Here is a 23,440-nt window from a genome sequence, read left to right as displayed (position 1 = left end):
GCTTAGTTGCCTGGAGAGGTTGGGGTAGATTTCATGGGGAGGGAGGTGTGTTTACTTTGGTCTAGAGAAAAGGAGAAAGAACTTCTCAGGTAGAAGATGGAAGAAATGCATTCCAGCAAAGAAAATGGCTTGCAATTCCTTTAAAAGTCTTAATTGGACTGTTTAAACCTTAGCCAAATGCTTAGAGTTCCTCTAGAAAAATTTCTAATTAGGAGATTTTTTAAATGGTGGAGTTTATGAAGGATATGCTGCCCTAAAATGCATTTGAGTTATGCATATTATGAAAGGGTAAAAATTGATAGCAAGACTAGATAAAAAGTTCAGTGAATTAATGAAATGAGTCTAGGAACAGTTGTGATTATAAATGAGAATGTAGGGTACAATAAAGATAGCATTTAGATCAGTGAGAACAAATTCAACCAAGTAATGAATATTGTTGATAAATACTGGGGAAAAAATGGAGTTGGCTCCCTGTGTAAAATATTACAAAAAATGTTTCATGTAGAATGTATAAACTTTTTGTTTTCTTGTAATGGTAAAGGACTCTCAAAACGGGCACCAAAGACTAAAATATACATATAAATTAGAAAAAAAATTTCCCTAAATTATTAAGAATTTACATTAATCAATAAGAAAGGTTAAAATGCTGTATAGAAAAAACGTGCAATGTGCACAAAGAAAACTTCACAAAGCAGAAATAGGAGCGTGACATGTAAAAAGATGCTCAATCTATCTAAAACTAAAAGGATATTCTTTAAAGATGTCGTTTTTGTTTTTTAGATCACTGAAGTATATAGATAATTGATTTTTCCTAGTGTTGGAGAGGGTGCGCAGAAATGGGTACTGTCTCACACTGCTGCTGGAAGTGTAGCCTGGGATGTTATTGAAAGCCTTCAAAGAATGTAAACTTCAAGCAGCTTTACTTCCAAGAGATTAACATAATGATACAATTGAATGTCATATTATTTATGGCAACTGCCAAAAGTTGAACAAACCTAATTTCATCAATGAGAGTCTGATCGAAAAAGTGTGGTACAGACTCATAACTGAGAAAAGAGTATTAAATAGTTTTTAAATGGTATATTACATGAAATGTCCATTATAGAATACAGAGGGTGCAAACCAGCTCCCCTACTTAACGACCTCTGTGACCTGAGCATGTTACTTTCCATCTCTTTCCCAACTTTCTGATGTGTGAAATAGGGAAAATCACGGTATCCAGTTCATGGTATTGGGAGGATTAAATAAATTATTAGATGTAAAATGCTAGAACAATACCAGGTGGATGGTAAGTGCTATTTATTACATAATTTATTATTGAAGCAAGAAGAAAAGTTAAAAAGCAACCTCTGTAATTTAGATTTTTAAAATTTTTTCATATGCAGAAAACATTTGTAATGTTTCAACATATTCATGATATTCATGATGAACATATTCAGGGTGATAATCACAAGTTATTTTTACTTACTTTTTTATGCTTATCTGTGATTTTGAAATTCTTAATTATCTTTTTTTCCATTTTAAGTTCTTGCAGGTCATTCTTTCTAGTGATACTTTTGGAGTTATGTAAGTGGCTTGTATGTGTAATAGATACAGAGTTTTTGATTTCTCTCTTTATTTTTATTTTACAGCTGAATTCCATGGTCTTTGTAGTAGTGGAGTAGGTATCACTGTGGATGGAAGAGGTAACTATTCATTTCTCAATCTTATAATAATTGTATAATTATATAGTTTTACTATTATAATGTTATAGATATCATTATATTTAACACTATAAAAACATATTTGTCTGGAATTCCTTATTGGCTCAGTGGATTAAGGATATAGCGTTGTCATTGCTGTGGTACAGTTTAGGGCCCTGTCCTGAAACTTCCACATGCCAAGGGCATGGCCACATATCCGTGTAGAGTAATAAGATAAATTATTGCTTAGAGCGGTAGTTGTAAGCTAGCTGATACCAAGCTGTATGTAGATGCACATTTTTCATAGTAGATAATCTATTAAATACGCATTGTTAAAAACATCACTGACAAACTAAAACTACAACTGTGATTTTATGGATATTGTTGCTTAAGAAGAAGCTAGAGTAGGTTAAAAAAATGCAATTCAATTTAAAGAAAAACTATTAAATAATGGTGCTGACATGGTTTAAACAAAATTCGTCTATATGAGACATATGATGCGGATTTTTAAGAGATATGTGAGATATACTACCTTAAAAGTAAATTGACTACAGGTAAAAATACTAAAATGACTATCCAACTAAAGAAGAACCAAGTTTGATTAAAGTTTGCTTATTTTAAATTTTGCAGTATGACTAGCAAAATTCCAATATAGAGCTTGAAGATTAAGTACATATGTGTTTATAATTTTAAAGTGCTTTTCTATGTTAATATAGATATAATGTCCTTGTTTTTTTTTTAAACTATAGGGTGGTGTTAATCTTTAGTTTACTTATTCTTCTTTCATGTTTGTTTTAGACAAATTATGGGTTAATTGACAGTATTGCATCTGATGCAAAGAACATGAGAAACCAGAGTAAAGAAGCAAACTTTTACAATGATGTTTCTTCCAAAAACCAAATGAAAAGGCTGACATTTCTAGAGTATTTAAGGCCTTCCTACTGTTGTCAAAAAGAAGAGTCAGGATTAAAATTTGAGCACAGGGACCAAAATTTTATTTTATGCCTACACCATTTTTTTTCCCTCTCATCATGGCCTCCCCAGCAGAGCTAGCCACCTGCTGAAACTAGGTGGTTGCTCATACAAGCACATCCTTCCTCAAGTCCCACTGCCCATGGGTGACAGAGAGCAGTCATGCCCATGGCTTGTTGTAAAACACCGCGTTCTCAGGCATCCACATTTGAACTGTCTTCCCCATTAATTTCAGCTTATCAGCAATGAGAAACATTTATTACATTTCACATTACTTAGTTGACTATAAAAAATGATAATAAAATAGAAATATTCCATGCCTTTGGGACCATAAAATTATATAGATACCCTAATAAATCTTTGCCTTTTAATTAGATGGTTATAGTACCTATCAAGTTGAGTTTTTCTTTAGGGTTTTGAGCCAACAGCCTATAAATTTCTTTATTAATTTTATCATAAATGCTGGCCGGCACATTTCATGGTTTATTTCTTTGAATCTCTGCCAGTTCCCTTCATTTTTCTTTTGACTGCCAGGGAAGTGCCCCATATCTCTCAATTTTTACTCTCTTTAGTTTCTTTTCCTTTCCCTTTATGGACTGCAGGCAGATTGGGGGTTTGCTGAGTTAACCACTACATATTTTGAGTAATCTTTATTAGATATACGTGTATCAACAAACAGTAAAGTGACTATGAGCATTAAACTTTGAACATTTAATGCAGATATCAATGAGTGTGCTTTGGATCCTGACATATGTGCCAATGGAATTTGTGAAAATTTACGTGGTAGTTACCGCTGTAATTGCAACAGTGGTTATGAACCAGATCCCTCTGGGAGAAACTGTATTGGTAAGTTATTTGTTTTATTTAGACAAGAGTCTTATGGCTCTAGGGTAGAATCCTTCCTTTGCTCTTCTAGCCTGTGCTGTCTGCTGTCAGTCTTTAGCATTCCTAGGCTGTTAGATGTGTCACTCTGGCCACAGGTCCATCTTTTCCCTGTGTATCTTCACATCGGCTTCCCTTTGTATATATTGTCTCTATGTCAAAATTCCCCCTTTTTATATAGACATCAGTCATTGGTGCCCCTACCTATATTGGAATATGACCTACCTGAGGAGCTCATTTTAACTTGATTACCTGTATAACAACCCTATTTCCAGATGAGGTCACATTCTGAGGTTCTGAAAGTTAGGAATTCAAAATATTTTTCTGAGAGATACACTTCAACCCATAACATAGACTAATGGATAAATAAACTTTGAGATAACCTCTTGTTAAAACATATAGGCATGGGGGAAATTATGGTAATGCTTAAAATGTAATGTTAATTTTTAAAAAGTCAATATTCAGAATTAGAGGAAAAATATAACATCCAAAGGAAAAATATGAAATATAAAAAAATAATATCACTGGTGATGGAATTATAGGAAATGTTTTTCCAGTCTCTGTTTTTCACAATGTACATTGTGTGCATTGTTTGACAAGTCACAATTATTATTTGCAAGACTAAACACACAACTTGAAGTAAATGGAACCATTCACTCCCATCTACAATTTTTATTTCTTTCTGACATTAACTACACTTGTAAAAATGAGACTTTGGCTGTAAAGATAGAACTCAGTGTGAGCTTCTTGAACACGGGCTTTAGGTGATATTTTCTAGGCTGTTCTAGACTGCTAAAGGATATATGAAATGCATTAATAGTTCATTGTTTCTGAGATTAAAAACATAATGGAAAAAGATTAGTAAATACCTTTTGCTTGACTGTAATTTAGTACTTGTTTTAATCAGAAAAAAACTTTAAAATCATGTCATTTTTATTATCTCTAAGCAAGCATATAGGCAAGTGAGTTTAATCTTTTGATATATTTCATTGGTGCTTTAAAATACATCTAATATAAAACCACTTTAGGACAGTAAGTAAATGAAGAGCAAGGTAGTAATGTGCCTTTTCCAAAGCAGGCACTTCCAGGGACTTCAGCACATCTTAAAAGGCAGCTGCCAGAATAAGAATGTTCCATGTGAATAAAACCAAATATATTTTACTTAGGATCAAGGAATGTGCTTTGGATATGAAGAGACTTGAGGCATGGGATGGGGAGAAAAACAAACAAAACTAAAACATTTTGATCACTGTGCTATCGTTTCAATATGTGTCTCTCCTGTCTTCTAATGGTTGCTTCCAGACATTGACGAGTGTCTGGTGAACAGACTGCTCTGTGACAACGGCCTTTGCCGAAACACGCCTGGGAGCTACAGCTGCACGTGCCCACCTGGCTACGTGTTCAGGACTGAGACTGAGACGTGTGAAGGTAAGAGCCGCCTTCCTAGTTTGAGTAGTAAGCACCTCGATAAGCATAAACTGCAAGTACATTATGAAGCAATAGAGCAAAAGTACTGTTTGAATATGTTTTAAATTTTATAATCTCTTTCAGCTAATCTGTCAGTTTTAGAAATGGTATGCATCTAACGCAGTTTATAAATACCATCGGTTTTTCCTATTCAGACAAAAGATCAGCAAATGTTTTCAAGTTAATTTAAAAAAAAAAGTCGAAAGGAGCCAATTTGTTTTACCTGATGATAAAATGTCAAATTTTTGTTTGTTTGTTTTTCCCTTTTTAAAACCACGATGACGCTTTAGCCGAGGGAATCTGAACTTTAATCACAGAGTCAGCTCTTAGGCATTTATGAGATGATTAAGAGATCTTAAAGGTTGGCCCAGAAAATATGTAGAACCTGAGTAAAAATTTGGTCACCTCAGTTTAATATATAGTCCAGGAAAATTGACCTTTCTATTTTACTGTTTAAAACTTCTTTCTTTTCTTTTAAGCAGACTTTTCTGCAGTGGAAGTTAGATGAATGAGTTAAATGTTTAGGAAAGACCTCATTTTCAGTGAGATACCAGCTAAGCATTGAGTTCCTTCACTTAGGTTTTTGTTTCTTGATCAAAGTACTGTGTATTTCAGAATAATCTGTTGTGTGACTACTAGTCATTGTTCCTTTTAAGTCTCACTGTGTGGGCCTACAGACTTGTCCCATGACATTCTCAAATCTAATAATTACTTCTGAATAGTACCTTTAAAAACAAAAGATTTCATCTTTAATTATTTGGAATAGTCCTTTCCTTACCTGTTAAAGTATTTGTTTTTTAGTGACTCCATAGCCAAGAATACTGTGATAGTAATACTATGCAAAAAGATGTTAACATTTTCTCTTCATCTCATTGTTTAACTTCAAAGCATTCTTATGAACAGAAACAAGTTAGAACTCAAACAAGATGCCAAAACACAAACGACTCAGCTGAAGCCAATGAAATGCAATTACAAAGTGCAATTCTAAGTTTGGATCGAATTGGAGGGACCACTGAAAAACAGTAATTAGCCTGAAGAAAGAAAAAAGAAACCCTCTGCAAAAAAATGCAGTTTTTCTAAACTTAGTTCTGATATCCGTTTAGTTCCCCACCTTTTTGCAGGAGCTCCTCAAAGAAGAGCACGCATTTTCTCCATAGATGAGCAGGAGGCACACAAGAATTTTGAATATTTTTCTGTAGTAACTTTTAAAATTAGCCCAGGCTTCCCAAGTGTATTTGTGCAGAGTCTTTATTTTCTACCACCCACTCCCACTTCCTTCGATACCTATTATCCTTTAAAATTGCCATGAGAGGAGTTTCCGTCCTGGCTCAGTGGTTAACGAATCTGACTAGGAACTGTGAGGTTGCAGGTTCGATCCCTGGCCTTGCTCAGTGAGTTAAGGAACCGGCCGAGCTGTGGTGTAGGTTGCAGACGCAGCTCGGATCCTGCACTGCTGTGGCTGTGGTGTAGGCCGGCAGCTACAGCTCTAATTAGACCCCTAGCCTGGGAACCTCCATATGCTGTGGGAGCGGCCCAAGAAATTGCAAAAAGACCCCCCCCCAAAAAAAAAAAATTGCCATGAGAAAGGAATTTTTTGAAAAAAAGATTTTCTGGCCATATTTACTCCATGTGTTTTTTGGAGGGTGGGAGAAGGGATTGTAAGAGTTCTGTTTCTTTCTGTTTTGTTTTTATTCCTGGCTTTCTGCACTTCCTTCCCACTGCCCTTTTTCAGTTTTATCTATTGTCTTTTGGAGGATAAGCTTCTGTTAAATGTCAGGAAGCTCTGAAAGCAAGAAGGGCTTAGGGTATCCTCATCATTTAGCTGGGAAGCTGACGATGATTAGGACTGACTTCCCTGTCTAAGCAGCAGGATCCTTTGAAGCCATTATGAAGGAGACACATCATGGGGAATTTAGTAGGTGGAGTCTCATTCCGTTTGGTCCAAGTTTGGATTATATACCAAATTGTCAGTACTTACAGCATATTCCTTCCATTTTAACAAGTAAGATGAAGTTGAGGAGTGCCAAGAGCCGAAATATCAAAGCATAAATAAAAGGGATTCTCCTACTTAGAGGAAAAAGTAAGGAGTAGGAGCTAATAGTATTCAACAGTATGACGCTGGATAATTACATGACTGTTGAGGCATGTGCCACCAAATCAGGCAACAGTGATTGTTACCAAAAAGTGCTGTTTACCTTTTTTGTCTGAAGGGTAGTTGTTCCTGATAAATCTGAGCCTTTTCTTTAATATGAATTATATTTTAAATCTGTCATTCATAAAAAGAAGTTCATGTTATGTAGATAAAAAAGAAATGAGAGAGAAATATTTTGGTTCTAGCCTTATGACATGGGTGGAAATAAAAATGATTTGTTGTGAGAAACACAACCAAACAATTATTTCTACACTTTCTTCCCACTAAGTTATTTGCATTTTATTAAATGTTTTGCAAAAAGAAGTAGACCTGAAGGCCATGGATCTCTTTTTCCCTTGGGTGTCCTCCTTGTTTCCAGCCTTGCCTTCACACAGTAAATTTGCCTGTCTCAAGCAGTTCTCTCTGCATGCTATTCTTTCTAAACTAATTTCCAAAGACTAGGCAGAGGATTATTAGCTGCTTCATTGCCAACTCTAGCTTTCTCTCTATATATTTGCTATATTCACTAATTTTGCCTGTCATTCATGTTTTCAACAGGCTATTTTAAAAATACAATAAATATCAGTAATAATCAAGTTCCTCTGGTATTTCAGACTGAAGTTACAAAATTTATTTTACTTTTTTGTTTGAGCTCTGAGAGTCTGTGAAAGTTAAAATTTTTACAGCAAGCACTGTGGTTTAGATTGTGTTTCCAGTGACATAACTAGTTAAATGTAAACCAGATGTGCTTTGAAGTTTATTTCCAGGAATGTACAGTGAACTGTTTCAATTCCTGGTTCCATGACATTTATAACATAAAAACATTGTATTTAAAGAAAAATTAAACAGTTGATATTTGTAGCTGTCACTGCATGTGTTTATAGTTTTTGAGTTCATAATCACTTAATTTAAAATAGGGATTTTGAAACTATATGAAATTGACATTTTTCTTTTTGGGGAACTTCTTACAAATGAAAGTGGTAGGTAATATATAGTCTGTCCTCAGATTAGGTATCTGCTTCCTTTTTGGCTATCTAATCTCTTTTTTACTTTGTATTTTTACTAAAAGAATTTCAATACTCTGGAATAGATGTTTTCATTCCAAATCTGTGCTGTATTTACAAAACCTGCTCTTGTATTTGTCTTTTGAAATGCTCCCTTGCTACACACAACCTGAAAGAAAGATGCACTTATATTTCCTCAAAGAATTTCTACTTCAGGAATTCATTTAATATCTGGGTACTTCTTTAGAAGTTTTGAAAAATCAATAATTTGATTTTTGAATTTGCATTTCAAGTTCACACAGACTTGAAAATCAGTATTGAGCCCGCCTTTTTTAGAGCCAGTTTAGTTTATACTTGAGACGTTCAAGAATAAACATTACAGTCTTCTAGTTATTTATTTGCATCTTTTCCTCAGGATAGTATGTAGGTTTAATTCAAAGAAGTATCCAGGAAAAAAAATAAGTATTATAGTGAACTCAGCAACTGTAGCGTTCAAAAAAAAAATATCTTGAGTTGTGTTGACCTGTTTTAGGTACTTAACCAAGGACAGAAAGATCTATATACCTCTTCCTTAAAGTGAACGGCTGAGTTTATACTTAAAGTTCGTCTTTGATATTGTTTCTGATCCTTCAGCTAAATCTTATATTTATTTTTAATCAATTCTTGTTAAATGATATAAATTTATTGGCTTGACGTTTTGTTTAGTCACCACTTAAGAACATAGGCATACCCTTATTCTGTCACACTTATGACCGTCAAGAGGAATTGTTTAGATTCTGGTATGTTTGATTTGATTGAGGCCTGAAATCAAATTAATGATAGTAAAAATCTGTTTAAGATAATTAAAGGTGTTTTTTCTTGTTTATTTTAGCAAGATCAGTTGTGCTTTAAAAAGTCTCACACCAAACATGGAAATGTGAACAGGAAGGTGGATAAAGGCTAGAGGACAGTGCTTTACCCAGTATTAAAGTTTCATCCCTTATTTCCTGATTTGTATCCAGGAGTTCGGAATTAAGGCCAGCATTGTGATATTTTGTCTCTGCTATAGGATTTTTAAATTCTTCCAAAACCTCACGGAGCCACAAATGACAGAAACAGTCCCCTTTGTGTACAGCACACATTGTGTGCCTAGGAATGCGATGCTTTCCAGAATTTGAATCAGAATTCAGGAAAATTTTCCCACAGGAAAATTATAGCTCATTACGGGAGAAAATTAATCCAAATGCTGTAAAGTTGTAGTGAAATAGTGAAGATTTCCATCCTGAATGCTTTCAAATGAGGCCGATTCCTGTGGTTCCACTGAGTCCTCGGCTGTGCACATGTCTGTTCACCTTGTGAAATGCACGTCTCCCCTCCCCGTCCACTTTATGCCTCGTAGATCCATATTAAAATTACAAGAGCCAAGTTTACCAGACATTCTGGCATAGCATGGCTTGTTGGAATAATATTTTCCAGAAACACATGGCAGTTCTATAACAGAATCTTTTCCTTCTGGATTGTAGATATAAATGAATGTGAAAGCAACCCATGTGTCAATGGGGCCTGCAGGAACAACCTTGGATCTTTCAATTGTGAATGTTCTCCTGGCAGCAAGCTCAGCTCTACAGGATTGATCTGTATTGGTAAGATTGATATGTGGTGCTATGTTCCAGTTTTCACTATAGCAATAAGCAGAGACCTCAGGACTGTGGATGAAAACAGAAGACAACCGCAGGAGGCTAATGGTTAAGAGTTACTTTGGTTTTCGCTTCTTGTCTAGATAGGAGTTAAACATACTAGGATAAACTGGACAGGCTCTTAATTTTGTTAGATTCCAAAAAACATTCCTTTCATATATTGTGCCATAAGTTATAAGCATTTCCATACCACACACATATTTATATTCATTCCCCAGGAATGCCTTAGGCATCAATAGAATCAAATCCTTACTGCATACTTGGTATAAACAACCTTCAATGGTAAACAAAAATGTGATCACATTTGGGCTCAGTTAACAGGATACGAATTCGAAGAGTTTAAACAAATAGAAAGAATTTATTGTGTTTTTTTTTTTTAATTTCTTCCATCAATCATAAATATATGGGCTCCAAGGAAGAGAAGTTAACTGTTTTCTTGCTTTGGAAAATCTCTAAGGGAGAAGGATTCCAAAACTTCCCAGACTAACATCTTTCATTGTATCTCAAAACATATACGTTCAGGAGTTCCCGTCGTGGCACAGCGGAAACGAATCTGACTAGGAACCATGATGTTGCAGGTTCAATCCCTGACCTCACTCAGTGCGTTAAGGATCAGTGTTGCCGTGAGCTGTGGTGTAGGTCCCAGACTCGGCCTGGATCTGGCGTTGCTGTGGCTCTGGCATAGGCCAGCAGCAACAGCTCCGATTAGACCCCTAGCCTGGGAATCTCCATATGCCGTGGGTGCAGCCCTAAAAAAAGACAAAAGACAAAAAAAAAAAAAAAAAAAAAAAAAAGCATCTAAGTTAAGTTTTTGATAAAGGCAGTAGGACATATATAAAATGAAATAGGAGTTCCTGTCATGGCTTAACAGTTAATGAACCTGATTGGTATCCATGAGGATGCAGGTTTGAATCCTAGCCTTGCTCAGTGGGTAAGGATCTGGCATTGCCATGAGCTGTGGTGTAGATCATAGACATGCCTTGGATCCCACATTGCTGTAGCTGGGTGTAGGCCAGCGGCTACAGCTCCCATTCAACCCCTAGCCTGGGAACCTCTGTTTGCCACAGGTACGGCCCTAGAAAAGACCAAAAAAAAAAAAAAAAAAAAAAAAAATTAAATAGTCCAATCTTACACCACTAAGAACCGTTCAGCATATGTAAAGGAACAAACTATCCCCATAATTCTTTCCTGCTTCAAGTGTCTATGGCTACAGTGGTGAGGCATACACACTTCATATTATTACCTAGTATCCACCTTTAAAGTGAACTAAAATATATTTCTGAATAGTCAGGAAGATATTTCAGTTTTACATAGTGCCAAATACAGTGGCATTTTGTCTGTTATCTAGCCAATATAAATTTTCCATTTAAAATTTGAATAACAGTTTCAGTATTATGTCTGATGCTAAGAGTATTTAGCTGGATGCTTATGGTACCTGTTTGTTACAAGAAATGACCAAGCCCAGAGTTATCAATGAAAACCTTCCCGTTGGAAATGCCAGCTCGCCATCTCCCAATGAGGTGCAGCTGGTGAAGTCTGAGCCTTGCTCAGCTCTCCACATTAGGAAACAGACTGCCATCTGCCTAGGGCATTACTTTTGTACTCATAGAATTCCATGTTGGAGAGGGAGAGTATGTGGGTTGGATCTGGTAAGGCAGAAATATTTTTGCTAAGCCACAATTTCCAACTGAGTTAGAGTCGTTTTCTTATGCAGAGGAAATGAACTCAGCATTAGCCAATTAATGTCTCAGAAAACTGAATCTATATGCCACTTGGGCATCACAGGTAATCTTAGCTTTTGCTTTGTCATAAACACATCTATGATTTTCGCCTTTACCCTTAGAGTTATTAATGAAAAAAGAACAAAGATTTTTATGTCCACATCATTATGTTGGACCCCTAAACATCACCATATTTTTCTCAGCCAATATGTTAGCATTTTTTGCGATCAAATTTGAATATCCTATCCTAAAATTTCTCAGAAAGAAATTTACTTAATATTTAAAAATATTAGACATCATTTTATCTGCCTTTTTCATTAAAAACAGAATTCTGGTTTTTTAAAAGGAAGGAAATAGTAAAATATACATAGGAAATATTATAAATGTACTTTTTTAATAGGACACCAAATAGCTCTATATAGTGATGCAAACTAGGTAGCCTACAAACTGCTCCTTGACGGGGTCCAAATCGCTAAATTTAGAACTGAATAAAATTTCCCTGATGCGATTACAAATTCAAAATTAGGTCAGAACGTATATGAATTAGTTAGATACTAAGAATATTTAGGGATTTTGAAGCTATCCTGCAAACTTCCTTAGTATAAACCAGTCTTAAACTGTTCTTTAAACTGCTTGAAGAAACTGTTTCCCACAATGCATACTGCTTGGAATAATTAAATAATAATAGAACACTGAATTTGATTCCTCTTTCCTGTATTATACTGCTCACATCCGATGGTTCTGTGTAATCCAGACAAATTTCCCTCATCTTTGGCTTGGATCTGTGTTCTGTCCTCAGATTACATGGACAGGACAAGGGCAGTGACCTCTCTGTTGTCAAATCCACTGGGCTCTTCTCACTCCTCGTCAAAGCCTATTAACAGTGTCTAGCATCGTTCATCACTCATCCCTTCTCAAGAAGCTTTTCATTTTTGGCCTTCTCTTCTCCTTTTACTTTCCTGGCACATTTTCTGGGTTTCCTTTGTTAGGTCTTCGTATTTCTCTGCTCTCCAACTTGAAGTGTCTCACAGGTCAGTCCTTGGACCTCATTGCTTCTCTGTTTTACACTCATGCTTAGATGGCTTCTACATTGACTCTCAAATTTATCTTTCCATCCTTAATCCCTCCACTGATTTCAGCCTTGTATTTCTAAATTATGTGCACAGTATCTCAGTTTGGATGCCTTAAACACATTTCAAAATTAGCATGTCTAAAACCAAATTTCTTTCTGCTTAAATCCTGGACTCTTTCTGTCTTGGCAGATGGTAACTTCATTCTTGTAGTTGTCAGACTCTATAACCCTGGGATCATCTTTGATGCCTTTCTCTGAAACTGCACATTGAGTCCACCAGTAAATCCTGTTGATTGTACTTAAAGTTTATCCATATTTCAACTGCTTCTCACCACCGTTATTAACGACCCCAAAACCAAACCACCATTATTTCTCTTCTTGATTATTACTGTAGCCTCTAGCTTATCTGCCTTCTTTGCTTCATTTATTTGATTTTAACGATCAACCCCAACTAACCAACCTAGACACAACTACATCTGTATTGTGAGTAATTATGTAGGTATCTATGTACACACACATGTACACACACAGAGACACACAAACAAAAAACAGTTGGAAGGAGAGAGATCAATTGTATATGTCTGTAAGTATCAGTGGGTTTTGTGACTTTTAAGTGTTGATACAATGTCAGCCTAACAAAGCATCATGTTAAATAGTGAGGCCTCTGAAATCATACTATGCAGGTTTGAATCTTGATGGTGATACTATACCAGCTGGGTGACCTTCCTTGGGTAAATTAGTTGATCCCCATGCCCCAGCTTTCTCATCTGCAAGTGATACATAACCGTGTAGGGTTGTTTTAGTGATAAATAAGCTAATACGTAGAAAACCTTTAATAGTGCTTGTTGCTACCTCGGTAAGTATTAGAAAACATTATTATATCTTATTTAATTTGACTACAGTCAAGGGGATAAATTTGTAATTAATCCAAACCATTAAAAAGCCATTTGTAGGGAGTTCCTGTTGTGGCTTAGTGGTTAGAGAATCCAACTAGGAACCATGAGGTTGCAGGTTTGATCCCTGGCCTTGCTCAATGGGTTAAAGATTCAGCATTGCCTTGAGCTGTGGTGTAGGCCACAGACACGGCTCGGATCCTACATTGCTGTGGCTGTGGCCTAGGCCAGTGGCTATAGCTCTGATTAGACCGCCTAGCCTGGAAACCTCCATATGCCTCAGGTGCGGCCCTGGAAAAGACAGAAAGACAAAAAAAAGGCCATTTGTATACACAGTAGCCTTACACAAGCACCTCTGTTTCCTCTGTGCTATGGAATTTACAGGTTCAAGCCTATTTTAAAAACCCTGTGTTTATACCACATCTTCCTAATCCAATCGTCTGTTGATGTATATTTGGGTTGTTTCCATGTCTTGGCTGTTGTGAATAGTGCTGCAGTGAACATGCGGGTGCATGTGTCTTTTCTAAGGAAAGTTTTGTCCGGATATATACACAATGGAATACTACTCAGCCATAAAAAAGAAAGACATAATGCCATTTGCAGTGACATGGATGGAACTAGAGACTCTCATACTAAGTGAAATAAGTCAGAAAGAGAAAGACAAATACTATATGATATCTCTTATAACTGGAATCTAATACACAGCACAAATGAACGTTTCCACAGAAAAGAAAATCATAGACTTGGAGAATAGACTTGTGGCTGCCCAGGGGGAGAGGAAGGGAGTGGGAGGGATCGGGCGTTTGGGGTTAATGGATGCAATCTATTGCTCTTGGAATGGATTTACAATGAAATCCTGCTGTGTAGCATTGAGAACTATGTCTAGATACTTACATCAAAACACAACAATGGGAGGAAAAAGTATGTATACATGTATGTATAACTTGGTCCCCGTGCTATACAGGAGGGAAAGTAAATAAATAAATAAATTAAAACCCTGTAGTTTGAGACCTGATACAAATGCTTATGAGCAAGTCTTTATCGTTTGCACATTTCTTACCCAAACTGAATCTCGAAACAGAAAAAAGCAAAATGCCCATCTCTTCTCCCATATCCTTGCTGCATAACTTTTTGCATTTAATCAAAGACAGAGTTGTTTTGTTTTCTCCTCTGTGCCAGAGGGCTTGGGTTGTAGCTAACATCCTCTTACCCACTGCTGTGTTCCACAGGGAGTCAGAAGTGACAGCCTCTTTCGTCAGGTACCTGCCAGTTTCACCACGATTCTGTTCCTGTGTCTCTGGTTATATTTTGTGTTACTGAATTTAGCAACAAAACTTTTATGTGCCCTTATTCGTAAATGAGTTTTAAAGTAAATACCACAGGTATACGCTTTTTCCTTACTGTTTTTCAAGTCTGTGGCCACAATATGCTATTGAACTTTTGCTAAATTGTTTCACACATCACCTGCAGAGAAATCACTCAGGAGCTTGTCAGATGCAGGCTTCTCAGTCACACACCTGGAGACTTAGGCGTCTGCTTTTTAACAACAAAGAGCCATGGTAATTTTATGCACACTAAGCTGGGAGCCATAGTGCTGCAAGGAAAACTTCATGTATAATTTATTTTATCCCATTTGTATTTGCCATGTCAACTCTGGATTCCTTGTCTCTGTTTCACATTCAGTTCTTAATTATTTAAGGAGGAAGTTAAATTTGATGTGGAAACTTAGTCTAAAAAGTTAAGAGTAGTTGCCTCCAGATGGTTGGATCAGAGGTGGTTTTTGTATTCTCTCTGCTATTTCTTCAAATAATTTGTCCTAAACATATGTTGCTTTTTGAACTAGAGATAAATCTGTACATATGTATCATAGGAAAATACCTGGAAGAAAACACATCAAATATTAGCCCTGATGTGTCTTAATGGTGGTTTTATAGGTGATGTTTATTTTCTTTTTTGTCTTTAAGATTTCTTTTTTTTTTTCAAATTATTTATCAAATAATTTATCTTCAGTTGGAGAAATTCTGGCTTTTCTCTAACGGAAATTGTGTGTGGCTTATTTGGTATGGAATTAGGAGAGAAGGAAATTATTTGGAGAATATTGTTTGATAAAATCTTAAATATCAAAGCATTTGCCATAAAGAATAAATCTTCTGAGCATTTTTCATACGAGTAACAATCATATCACACTAATACACTCTTTGCAAATACCAGTATAAAGACGTGGGCAGTAGCAGCTACTCCTAGAATACCTATAGATACAAGTGTATCGTGATCATGTAAGACACATATAGTCCCATATTTCATTTACATATATATAATAAGTTATCTTTAAATGTGGGTACATGGAAGTGTGTCTAGGATATACAAAAACGTTTTTAAAGTAACAGTTTTATTTGTAGTACTATTAAATAATGCCTCTGGTGTATACAGCTGAATTACAGTTTCTTCAGAGATGAGAGCTCCCGATCCTTTCTATCCCTTTTCAGACAGCCTGAAAGGGACATGTTGGCTCAACATCCAGGACAATCGCTGTGAGGTGAACATCAACGGAGCCACTCTGAAATCTGAGTGCTGCGCCACTCTGGGGGCCGCCTGGGGGAGCCCCTGTGAGCGGTGTGAACTAGGTAAGATCCTGGCCAGTGGGCTTCTGGGCTTCTCACCAGAAGACTTCTCCTTCAACTAGCCATCTCTTTCTCTGCGTATTTTCTTAGTGAGGAAGACCATAGGTCATTACCCTCCCTAACATGCTGTCTTTTCTGATGAAGTGTTTTCACTTCTTGAAATATGTATTTGGTTTATCCTTTTGCTATAAGCAGACCTTCTAAATATTTGAGACCAGAAAGGGATCCACTCGAATTTAGCTGCTGGATAACTCTCAGTTTGGTATTCTTGTTTGCATGAGTCTCAGCAGAACATGATGGCTCGTTCCCTTTCATCTTTTATTTTTTTACTTGTAATTCAGTTGACAGTGTGGAAGCAAAAAAGGAATTGTAGAAACGTTATGAGGCTCTCACTATGGGTCCACAGTGATGGAGGTACCACAGTACGTCATGTGCTCCACAGAATGGAACAGAGAGCTGCTGGAGTCAGCCTCTAAAACCCAGATTGTGGTTTTTATTTACTTCATTTAGATTCCATTGTACTGTTTCTTTGCTTAAGACAGTTGTGTCTTCTTTTGTAATGAAGTGAAAATGTGTTCTTCATTCTCACAGACACAGCTTGCCCCAGAGGGTTTGCCAGGATTAAAGGTGTTACTTGTGAAGGTGAGTGCATTCTTGAATGACACTGTAAATCTTCAGAGCAGTACTAAAAATTAACATTCAACTCTAACACTTTGGAGATATTTATCATTTTCAAAAGACTGGGAATTTCAATAAAAATGCTTAATGTAATCAACAAATGCTTTAGAATAATACTTTTAGGGAACAGCTTAGAGTTTTCCCGTTTCCCTTCTTTATACTGTTGGGCAAATTTTCATGAGGACATCACTAGCCTTTAAGGCACAGAACAGCTGGTAAAGGAGCATGTCTGGGCTGTGGTTATGGATGGGCAAGGCTGTGGTAGTTTTCACAGCTGGTACCTAGGAAACCTGGTGGGTTCATTGTGAATATTTCTGCTTAACTCAAGTAATAATCCATATTGTATTGCAGAATGAATATGTTATACAGGAAGTGAGACTACACCTGCTTTTTCTATTTGTAACATCTTTCTCCCTCTGCTTGCCTCGTTTTCCTGCAGACGTTAATGAGTGTGAGGTGTTTCCTGGCGTTTGTCCAAATGGACTCTGTGTCAACAGCAAAGGATCTTTTCACTGTGAGTGCCCTGAGGGCCTTACATTGGATGGAACTGGCCGTGTGTGTTTGGGTAAGATTCATGTTCCAATGTATTTTGTGCATGAAACTGAGAATGAATTTTCTTATTTGGGGGATCATGGCCTGACCAAAACCACTAGATCTGTAGCTGGAAAACTTGCTTTAGATGAGATATTTTTTGGGGGAAACTCACTAAAGGTGATTTTTAAAATGAATTTAAATGAAATGGTTTCTGTATAATAAAGAAAGTTGGTACTGCTCAGAAATTTATCTCAAAAATTATAAATTTTTTTTTAAATTTATTTATTTTTTTTTTATGTTCCCACTGTACAGCAAGGGGGTCAGGTTATCCTTACATGTATACATTGAAATTACAGTTTTTCCCCCACTCTTTCTTCTGTTGCAACATGAGTATCTAGACATAGTTCTCAATGCTATTCAGCAGGATCTCCTTGTAAATCTATTCTAAGTTGTGTCTGATAAGCCCAAGCTCCCGATCAAAAAAAAAAAAAATTATAAATTTTTTAATCAGGTATTTTAAGCCTGTTAAATCTTCCACATTGAGTCAGTGGAATAAGAGAACTATGTATATATTTCGAACACAGAAGAAAAACTGGTGCTTAGTGTTTGAAGTTAACATTTACCAGCCCACTGCAGCTATGCTCGTAGACAAGACAGCAAAGTTAGGTGGCTTTTGCATGTAAACAATGACTGAAAAACCAAACAAAATGAAAAACATTGACTGATCTTGGTCCTTCCTTTACATCTTCAGCGTTTAAATTTTCTTAATGCTTTATTTTCTAAAGATTTTAAATGAGGAGGCTCTTTCTTTCAACATTGTATTATAGAAATGCCTAGTTGACCTTAACATTTATCAGTGTCATCCTTGACTAAACTTAAGTTTTATGATGGAAAAAGAAACTTCTAATAACTCTAAGTTGTCTCTGAATAATTTTTTGTTAACTTAAGGGTTTTTTTCAGTGTTATGAAACAGTAAGTTTTTAGCTTATAAAATGACTTTACATAGCCTTGTATTTGAAATTTAAGCTTGTTTGACAAAGCATGAGCAAAGATAGTATTAACATTCAAGATCTTAAAGTATTTAAATAAGTATTCTTAAAATTATTAAACATGTATTTTTAAAATTATTATTTTAGAGATATTTAAGGTATTTAAAAAACAGTGATTTTTAAAATTAGAAGAAAAAAGTTTGCAACACTATACATTTTAGATATTATAACTAATAGAAATTTCATTTTGTTAAATTTTGATAGCATATTTAAATTTGAATACAAAGTATGACTTAAAATTATATGGAATTGTTTAGAAATCACAATATCCAAAGTCCAAAAAAAATTCTTTTGGAAATTTTATTCTTAAATTATCTCCAAAGTTTAGAAAAAAAGTATTTTGAAAATGACAAAATAATAGAATCGGTATAGTCAGATAACTAATGAAATCAAATTGCTTTCAGTCACCAAATAATGTTATATATAAATTTTTATCATTGCCTTTAAGTTATCACTCAGCTAAATAAATTCCCAATAATATCTCTCAATATCACACCTTTGTCATATTTTAAGAAGATATGTAATATTCTTCATCCTTGTACTTTGATTAAATGTTTTTGTCACTATTTATATTTTACCACAATAATTCATTATAGCTGTGGATATGAGAAAGTTTCAAGAAGAGATTGACATATGAAAATGGAAAATATTCTGAGAACAAAAGTAGAGATAAACTGCTGTGAGAGAAATCAAGAGGGTTGCAGGGGCCAGGCAGGCAACATCAACATGTGGGGTGGCAATAAGGAGTGGTGGGGACTACAGCAAACTGTAGAGCACATGTAGTATCCAAAGGTTTTCAAATTAGTACTTTAATTTCTCTGCAAGCCACTCAAAACCTTCACAGGCCATATGTGGCCAGTGTGCTGACAATGTTTTGATTCCCAGTGTAAATATTGATTTGATTCTCAGTAGTGAAGGCACAGAATTACTCTGCTAGACTCTCATTTGTTTTTTACATACCTAATTCAAATGCTTTTTCCCTCACTAATCCCAGAGTTGTTCATATTTTAGGGACTCTAAAATATGCTAAAATTAATTTATTCTCTGAAGTAAGCAATAGAAAAATTGGATCATAGGTGATGATAAGAAGGAATCTTGTCCCAAAGGAATGTTTTCTTCCTGAAGCTGTCGTGCAAGAATTAGGTAACACTGAAGAAGAAGCCAGCTTTGCCCTCTTTAAATAACTGTCACTATGGTGTTCATTTCAGGAGGTCGGGGACTGTGTCTCCTGCCCATTAGTGTGCCTCTGGGGCCTGGCATCACACCACGTGCTAAGCAGATGCTCGGTATGTTGAGTGTTTAGTGAATCTTACAACTTAATCTCCAACCTCCCCCTCCCTGCAGACATCCGCATGGAGCAGTGTTACTTGAAGTGGGATGAAGATGAATGCATCCATCCTGTTCCCGGGAAGTTCCGCATGGATGCCTGCTGCTGTGCCGTCGGGGCGGCTTGGGGCACGGAGTGTGAGGAGTGCCCCAAACCTGGCACCAAGGAGTATGAGACCCTGTGCCCCCGGGGGCCCGGCTTTGCTAACAGAGGGGATGTTCTCACTGGGAGACCATTTTACAAAGGTAACGGCCAGCTGCCCTGAAGCACACCTTCCACGTTCTCTGAGAACTGATTTTACTTCAAACATTTGATGTCCCACTTTATTGTCTTCGTTAAACAAAACGTGTGCCCAGCCTTATAGTCCAGGAGTATAAATCACCTATACAAGTTGGTATAGAAGTAAGACAGTAAAACAGACTGCTAATTTCACTTCTCTTACATCCTTCTACTGTCCCCGATGGTGCAAAAAGTTCTCTATTTCCCCCCACACACACACACACACCCGCCCCAAACTTTACAAAACAAATGGTCAGAAGTAAAGGGATCAGAACTGCTTATTAAAAATACAGAGTTGTCGGGGAGTTCTGTGGCACAGTGGGTTAGGGAGGATCCAGTGTTGTCACTGCAGCGGCTCCAGTTGCTGCCCTGGTACGAGTTCAGTCCCCAGCCTGGGAACTTCTGCATATCACAGGTGTAACCAAAAATATATAGAGAGAATGATTTTTACTATTGAAATGTTCTGTGTGGCATCAATATGATCACTGAAAAAATTTGCTGTCTCCCATAGTTACCTGAGTATATTATTTTTCATCATGATAGATTTTTATTTTAAAATGAGGCACCTGCCCTTTTATATCAACCAGCTCTACAGCCCAGCTCTGTTCTGCTTGTAGATATCAATGAGTGCAAAGCATTTCCTGGGATGTGCACCTATGGAAAGTGCAGGAATACAATTGGAAGTTTCAAGTGCCGGTGCAATAGTGGCTTTGCGCTAGACATGGAGGAAAGAAACTGCACAGGTAAGACTGTTCTTCTGTTGTAGTGCATTAACCCTGGCTCTCTTTCTTTTGCTACATCAAAGTATTGCCTTTAAAAGCTTATCTTCTCACTAGGAACATGTAAATTTCTGTTTTTATTCCTTTATTTCTCTACTCTTAAACCACTTCTCCAAGCAAATTTCTTGTGAGAGAGCTACAAGAGAGTCTGAAAATAACATTTGTTCTACTTACAGGAACAAAGTAGCAGTAGGATTTCAGAATATGTGAGTACTAAAGAATATAGCCATTAAATCAACAACTGTATAAACTTTACATTCTGTTACAAATGTTAAGGTTTGTAAAAATAGAGCTTGTAGCTTGTTTTCCTCATCTGTGAATAGTTTCTTAATAATTATGCTTCAGTTAACGTCCACATCCTTATTCATAGCCATTCCCTTTAGTTAGCAAAGATACAGAATGCAAGTGTTTCTATTAGATAATATAACAAATTATTCCAAACACTTGAACTGTACCTCCAAGATCTTATTTTCAGAACTCTCCTTTTTCATGTTCTTTTTGGAAATTTCCCTTTTCTCCTGTCCTCTCTACATCTTTGTGATCGCCATTGAAATGTCTCTCTTGACTATTCCTGACTTCCTACTCCGTTCTCTCCCAGTTCATTCACTCTTGGCCCTACACAGCATGGATTTTCCCCAAAGCATTTCAGAACGGTCCACCTGGTCTTCTGGAGTTCTCCTATCATGTCTTTCTGTTGTGTCTTCCATTCTGGTCCCCAGTTCCTAACCCTACACCACTGTTTTCTCCACTCGGGGCTGCTGAACTAGGCAGTGAGAGCCTGAGAACTGACCAAGGTCTGTGCATTCCCCCTCAACCAAACCTTTGCCACTGCTGAGTGATACTTGTATTTATCAGTGATACTCTTTACATCACTGAAGGGATTTCGCTTAGCACCGCTTCTACACCTCTTCTGACTCACAGACCCTCTCATTATCACTGTTCATTCCTTTTGTTCTTGATTGACATCAAATCTGATTGCCGGGACCCTTCTCACAAACCCACCTCTCTGGTATAAAATTTCCTTTTCTAACCCTCTTCTCTCCTCCACTTCCAGAACATGAAATGTGATGTTCATCTGCAGTTTTCCAGTGAAATCCTCTTCTCTCACTTTCCTTCCTTCCTCCTACTCCAGGCCCTTCTTAGCAGAGTTCAGCCTCTCTGCTTCTCCAGGTTGCTTTCCCAGGACCTGTAAACAAGTGTAAAACACCTCAGCCCTCCTTTACCGTCCAGCTACCATCCTCTTTTCCTCCTTCTACTTTTCTCTGTCTCTTAACTAACCATTTGTGTTGTAGCCCCATGCAATTTGACTGCTATCCTCCTTCCTTCAGGTGTGTGTGTGTGTGTGTGTGTGTGTGTATATATATATATATACTTGCAGAACACCTTTATATATATTATATATGTGTTATATATAATATATATAATACATATATATATATATATATATATATATATATACTTGCAAAACACCTTTGTTGAGTTTTGTTTTTTTTTTGTCTTTTGTTGTTGTTGTTGCTATTTTTTGGGCCACTCCCGTGGCATATGGAGGTTCCCAGGCTAGGGGTCTAAACGGAGCTGTAGCCACCGGCCTACGCCAGAGCCACAGCAACGCGGGATCCGAGCCACGTCTGTAACCTACACCACAGCTCACGGCAATGCCGGATCGTTAACCCACTGAGAAAGGGCAGGGACCGAACCCGCAACCTCATGGTTCCTAGTCGGATTCGTTAACCACTGCGCCACGACGGGAACTCCCGAGTTTTTTAAAATCTTTAATTCTTCTTGACCTCTGGCCACCTGCTTTGGTTGGCTCACACCACAGTTGCTTGGTTCACTCTTCTGTTGCCATTTCGAAGCCACAAAGAGAAATCTACAGTTCCAGAATTCTTAAAGGCAAAAAAGTACCTCCTGCCTGTTGGCTCTGACAGTTTTGGCAGTTGGGAACAGGAATGTGCCTGCAGCCCTGTCTCCCCCCGCCCCCCCGCCCCCCGCTGGGAGGTGATCTCCTCCTAGTGCTCGTCAGCCTGTGGTTCCTCCAGCATTTCAAGGGCGCTGCACCTTCACCTGGAAGGCTGAATCTCTTTGTGAATGCCTTCTTATCTCACTCACTCTGGTTGTTTGCATTTCTTTTAACTCTGTGAACTAGACATCGACGAGTGCAGGATTTCTCCTGACCTCTGTGGGAGCGGGATCTGTGTCAATACGCCGGGCAGCTTTGAGTGTGAGTGCTTCGAAGGCTACGAGAGCGGCTTCATGATGATGAAGAACTGCATGGGTAAGCCGCCGCCGCCGCCGCGCCCGGAAGCCGTCCAGCACAGACGCGTTCCTGACTTTGGCTTGTCTCGGAGCTGTTAACAGCGTGCTTGGCAAGGAGCTGTGGCGAGAGCGAGAACAGACCTAAATGTCAGACAGGAAATCTGCTCCTCGATAGCTCTTGGGGAGCCCCAGCCCCTTGGCGCCTTAATGGCCGTGAGATAGTGGGACCGGGTTCTGTTTATTTACAGAATCTACGATCACCACACAGTAACTCCTGAGGAGGGATTGACTTAAAATACATGCCGTTGCGCGGTGACCCTCATGTGTATATTGTCGTGCGAATCTTGTGTTATTTTCCTTACTTGTGTTTTTACTGACACGCTTGGCATTGCCCACCTTTTAGCCCACTGTTTCCTT

General features: G+C 37.3%; 1 protein-coding gene across 1 annotated transcript in view; it reads left to right on the top strand.

Moving 5' to 3' along the window:
* Positions 1 to 23,440, top strand: part of FBN2 (fibrillin 2) — a 219,577-nt gene that overhangs the window by 132,793 nt on the left and 63,344 nt on the right. The window contains 10 exon segments of the mRNA XM_021084720.1: positions 1,632 to 1,685; positions 3,375 to 3,500; positions 4,839 to 4,964; positions 9,641 to 9,760; positions 15,987 to 16,124; positions 16,713 to 16,763; positions 17,239 to 17,364; positions 19,727 to 19,954; positions 20,606 to 20,731; positions 22,914 to 23,042. Of these exon segments, the coding sequence (XP_020940379.1) occupies positions 1,632 to 1,685; positions 3,375 to 3,500; positions 4,839 to 4,964; positions 9,641 to 9,760; positions 15,987 to 16,124; positions 16,713 to 16,763; positions 17,239 to 17,364; positions 19,727 to 19,954; positions 20,606 to 20,731; positions 22,914 to 23,042 (1,224 nt within the window).

The sequence above is a fragment of the Sus scrofa genome, chromosome 2, assembly GCF_000003025.6.
Source record: "Sus scrofa isolate TJ Tabasco breed Duroc chromosome 2, Sscrofa11.1, whole genome shotgun sequence".
Taxonomy (NCBI): domain Eukaryota; kingdom Metazoa; phylum Chordata; class Mammalia; order Artiodactyla; family Suidae; genus Sus; species Sus scrofa.
Note: the sequence above shows the minus strand (reverse complement) of the source record. Positions and strands in the feature narration are given on the sequence as shown.